The 4,679-nt window shown below is 55.8% G+C and overlaps 1 protein-coding gene across 1 annotated transcript; it reads left to right on the top strand.

Annotated features, from left to right (window-relative positions):
- The first annotated feature begins 1,376 nt into the window (after positions 1 to 1,376).
- TNFSF9 (TNF superfamily member 9) lies at positions 1,377 to 4,409 on the top strand. Its single transcript, XM_081076220.1, has 3 exons — positions 1,377 to 2,019; positions 2,554 to 2,590; positions 3,306 to 4,409. The coding sequence occupies exons 1-3, from the start codon at positions 1,771 to 1,773 to the stop codon at positions 3,764 to 3,766; spliced, it is 747 nt and encodes a 248-aa protein (XP_080932346.1). The 5' UTR covers positions 1,377 to 1,770; the 3' UTR covers positions 3,767 to 4,409.
- Positions 4,410 to 4,679: the final 270 nt, after the last annotated feature.

Raw genomic sequence — 4,679 nt, 5'->3', positions numbered from 1 at the left:
CACTCTCTTTCAGAGTTGTCAGGAGTCCTCAATAACAACAGCCTTGGCGGATGGTGATGATGAAATTCTGTGAGGGAAATTATATTTAGCTTTCCACCTGCTGGCTTACAATTTTGTTTCAGGTTTAAAACAGTCACTGAACGGTCATTGCACTGGGGTTTTAGGAGAGTGAAAGTAGAGGCTGGTGTTCCATGTGTCATCTTTACCCAGGACAGTTGGAAACGGGGCTTGAATGGCAAGAAGATGTCTGCTGGCTGCAGATCTGGGGAAAGAACATTCCAGGCAGAGGTACTGCAGGTGCGGAGGAACAACCTGGGTTCTCCAGCTTGGGCAAGCATCAGAATTTTCTGGAGGGCTCATCAAGACGCTGATTGCCGGCTTCGTCCTGTCCCACAGTATCAGCAGATTGAGGTGCTAGAATTTTGCATAGTTACAACTCCCCAGGTGACACTGCTGTTGTTTGTTTGGCCATCACACTTTATAAACCACTCACGTAACGGAAGCAATTAGCACCTGTGCAGCAACACCAGCCAGTCTCGTTATGGTTTTCTACCCGTAATTCCCCACCCAGGCCCAGTGCAAGATCAAGCACATGGCAGGCATCGGATACTAAAATTCCCCAACTGCTGGCGGAAGCCTGAAACTAACGGCGCCATCCAATCTCCCGCTTTACACAGGGAAGGTCAGGCCTGGGAGTGGGTCAGTGCAAGATCAAGCACATGGCAGGCATCGGATACTAAAATTCCCCAACTGCTGGCGGAAGCCTGAAACTAACGGCGCCATCCAATCTCCCGCTTTACACAGGGAAGTCGGGCCTGGGAGTGGGTCAGGGGCTTGGCGTGTCTACCCGGGTTGTCTGGGCAGAGCAAGGCTTCTAGTGCAGCCCAGGGCTTTTGTTCCCATCTTTCAATCCGGAGTTGCTTCCTCTTTTGGGCCAAGTTTAACTGCTCGTCTGCTTCTCCTCCCGCCCCCGCCTGAGTGAATGGGAAATTTGAATTTCCTCTGCCTCAGTCAAGTGTCCTTTTCCTACCAGGGGAATTTCTCTACCTGGATTCTCCAGCCTTCTGTTTGTGGGGTCCATGGGGGGGGCTCCTGACAGGAAGCAGGTCTAGGTGGGTGGGTGGGGGCAGGCCAGGGAAGGCCCAGTGATCCTGGGGAAGGTGAGGGAGGGTGGGGGAAGGGCTGAGCATGGCACTCAGGGCTCCACGGGGGGGGGGGGTGTTTATGCTCCAGAGGAGAAAGGGGATGAGGCCTGACTGTCCTCTGAACGCTTTGCAGAAGTGCTGGCTTTGGCGGATCCCTGAGGGGGCCTTGGTGGGCGTGACAGGAAGGAGGGGAAAGAGCCAAAGCGTCACCGAGACTCAGAAAGTGAGAGCCCCAGAGACAGAGAAAATTAGAGACAGACAGCGACAGTCAGAGACAGAGAGAGACACGGAAAGAAAGAGGGACCAAAGAATCCCTTGCGGTCCAGTTCAGGACAATCAACAGGGACATGGACAAACAGTGAGAGACACACAGAGAAAAGGAGAGATACAAACAGGCGCCCAGAGAAGCAGAGAGAGGAAGAAGAATCAGGTGGGGCCGAGGCTGAAGGGCGAAGGAGAGAAAAGAAATCCGGAGAAAAGAAAGTTAGGGAAAGTTTGGCCCCATAGGGACGGGGGTGGGGCGCCAAGGTCCCCAACCCACTCCGCCCCGGAAAGCGGGGGGGCTTCCGGATTCCGTATAAAGCGCGGAGCCCTGCGCCCTCGCTGTAGCCGCTCGTCGCCGGCCATGCAGTCTTCCTCGGACGCCGTCCCGGACCCCGAGGCCCCACGGCCGCCCGCGCCCCGGGGCCGCGCCTGCCACCTGCTGCCCTGGGCGCTGAGCGCCGTGCTGCTGCTGCTCGCCTCGGTCTGCGCCGTCTGCGCGGTGCGCGCCTGGGCTTTGGTCCAGTGCCCCAACCTCGCGCCCAGCTCCAGACTCCCAGAGGTCCCCGAGCTCCCGCCGGACGCCCGCGCCGGCCTCGGCGACTCCCCGCAGGTGAGATGCGCCCGGCTTCCGCCCCGGGGGGAGACCCCGACCCCGCTCTGGGACTCCTTCTTCACCCGCACCCCCTAGGCGATCCCTTGTACACCCCAGGCCGACGGTCCGTTCCTCTCGGACTCCTGAAGGCACCCCTTCTTTATCCAGGACTTCGGGGGTACCCCTTCGCATCTCCTCCCCCGGTATGAGCCTGTCTGCATTCAGCGCCCCAGGGCGGGACCTTTTCACCATCGCGGACCCAGAGGGACACTTCTTTATGCCAAACCATTCAGGGGACCCCCACTTCCTTTTCCAGCTCCCGGAAACCCTCGACTTTTTCCCGTACCCTCGGGGTGTCCCGCTTTCTCTCGAACCCTGCGGGTGCTGTCCTTTTGCAGACCGCACGGGTTGGGTCAGGTTGAGACCCCAACTTCGGGTGTGCGTGTGTTTTGGTGTATTCTTCTGGCGCAGGAGGAAGGAGAGCTCAAAGCTCCCCTTTTCAGAGGGCTGCGGAGGGAGAACCTCTGCCCACTTTCTGCCTTTCCTCCGCAGGGCTTGGGCGTGTTCGCACAGCTGGTGGCCCGAGATGGTGAGTGTCCTGCGCCTTCCCTGTCTCCCTGGGAGGAGGACAATAAGGAGGAGGGGTCTGAGGAGCCAGAGGGGTCTTTGACTCAATCTGACCCTCTTCCCCTCCCTTCTCTGAAAGCTGTCCCTCTTTCTGACCTCTAGGTGCCTTCTCAGCTGACCCCCACCTGTGCCCAACTAAAACCTGCCCTCTCAGAGCTGGGACTGGATCCTCAAATCCCAGCCTGGTCTGGTCTCTCCCTCTAGGCTCTAGGAGGTCCAGACCCTCCTTCCCGTTCACTTCCCTTCCCTCCTTCCTTAGACTCTCCTCCCTACCCCTTTTCTTTCTTCTCTTCTTCTCCTCATCCTTCCTGAAACCCCCGCCCACTCTTCTTCATCCCCTCTCCCCTCCTTCCTTCTATCTCCCCCATTTCCTTCGCCTCCCTCTCTAAACCCCTTCCTTCTATCTCTGAAAGTCTGCTGTTCCCTTCCCTCATCCTCTTTTGCGTCCCAGTTCCTTCTCTTCCTGCTTGTTGTTTGTTCCTAAAAATTTTTCACTCTCTACCCTCACCCCTCCCTCCGAGTTTCTTCCTCCCTTCCATCCCCCCAGCCCCACCTCCCTCTGGGAACCTCTTGCCTCCCTCAGAGGCCCCTTACCCTTTCCTCAGTCCTGCCACCCACTTCGTAGGGCTGTGTCCCTGCCCACAGCCATGCTGAGCATCCCCCTCTTCCTCCCTTAGCACTGCTGACCGAAGGGCTCCTGCACTGGTACAGCAACCCAGGCCTGAAAGGCGTGTTCCTGGCACCCGGTGTGAGCTATGATGAGCACACGCGGGAGCTGGTAGTAGATGAGGCTGGCATCTACTATGTCTTCTTGCACTTGGAACTGCGACGCGTGGTGGCCAGTGCTGGCTCTGGCTGGGTCTCCATTGCCCTGCATCTGCAGCCACTGGGTGCAGGGGCCGAAGCTCTGGCCCTGACCTTGAACCTGCCTCCTCTATCCTCAGAAGCCCGTGACTCAGTGGCTGGTTTCCGGGGTGGCCTGATGCATCTGGGTGCTGGCCAGCGCCTGGGTGTTCGCCTGAGCGCGGAGGCAGCGGCACGCCTGGCCTGGCAGCTTGCACAAGGTGCCACGGTCTTGGGCCTCTATCGAGTGGCTACCAAGGTCCCCGCTGCACTCCCCTCCCCACAGCCCTCATGAAGCACAGCCTGGTTGCAACCTCCTGGAGGGAGACTGAACCCTGCCTTGCCTAGTTGGGAGCTATGGGTATGGGTCCCAGCTTCTCTACCTCACCAGGCTGGGCAGGGTTCCCAGCTGCTGAACCCCTCCTGGAGGATTCCTAGGTCCCACGACCATTTCTGCTCTGCCCAAACCCTTGGTATTTATTATGAGCCTGAGCTCAGATAGTGCACTTTTTCATAAATGAACTAATATTTATTGAGTCAGATCCTTTGTAAGGATAGGAAAACATCATCAAGCAAAGCAGACCGAAAAAGAATCCTTATTTATATTAGTATGTGAGATATAAAGACTCACTCCTAGCCCCGCCCCCAATGGGATTTGAAGGGCTAGTAGCTATTGGGAGGTCTGCGGAACTCTTTGTTGTGTGAGCATCATTCATTCACGCAACTTTTATTGATCATCAACTATGTGTCAGGCACTGTTTTAGGTGTTGGGGACACAGCTGTGAACAAGACAGACCCAAACCTCAGTCTTTGCTAAGCTGACATCTAAGAGTCAGGCTTGACACTACCTAGGACTGTCTGTGACTCAGTGTGACTGGGGCATGGGGAAGAGTGTGAGATGGTATGTGGTACCACAAAATAAAATATTTATAAACTTCATCTCTACTGTGTATTGAGCATTTACTGGATGCCAGACAGTGTGTTATTTGAGACTCACAACCACCCTATGCTTTAAGGATTTTATTATTTCCAGTTTATCTATGCTCTTGAGGTTTTTTCCATCTGTTGTAAACGTGTGGTGGAAATACTATATAATGTAGTTCTGCAGGACATTACTTGCCAACTCTGTTCAGTGACCTCACACGGGAAACTTAAAATCAGCCACAGGAATCAGCAAATGCTATAAGTTAGGGCTTGCTTTAGTTTCT

Source organism: Rhinolophus hipposideros, assembly GCF_964194185.1.
Source record: "Rhinolophus hipposideros genome assembly, chromosome: 16".
NCBI classification, from domain to species: Eukaryota; Metazoa; Chordata; class Mammalia; order Chiroptera; family Rhinolophidae; genus Rhinolophus; species Rhinolophus hipposideros.
The sequence above is the reverse complement of the archived record's forward strand: the minus strand, read 5'-3'. Positions and strand labels throughout refer to the sequence as shown.

Coding starts and splice junctions, on each gene's coding strand:
- TNFSF9 (XM_081076220.1), top strand. CDS start 1,771: ATGCAGTCTTCCTCGGACGCCGTCCCGGACCCCGAGGCCCCACGGCCG. Junction 2,020..2,553: donor GCCTCGGCGACTCCCCGCAG/GTGAGATGCGCC, acceptor TTTCCTCCGCAG/GGCTTGGGCGTGTTCGCACA. Junction 2,591..3,305: donor ACAGCTGGTGGCCCGAGATG/GTGAGTGTCCTG, acceptor TTCCTCCCTTAG/CACTGCTGACCGAAGGGCTC.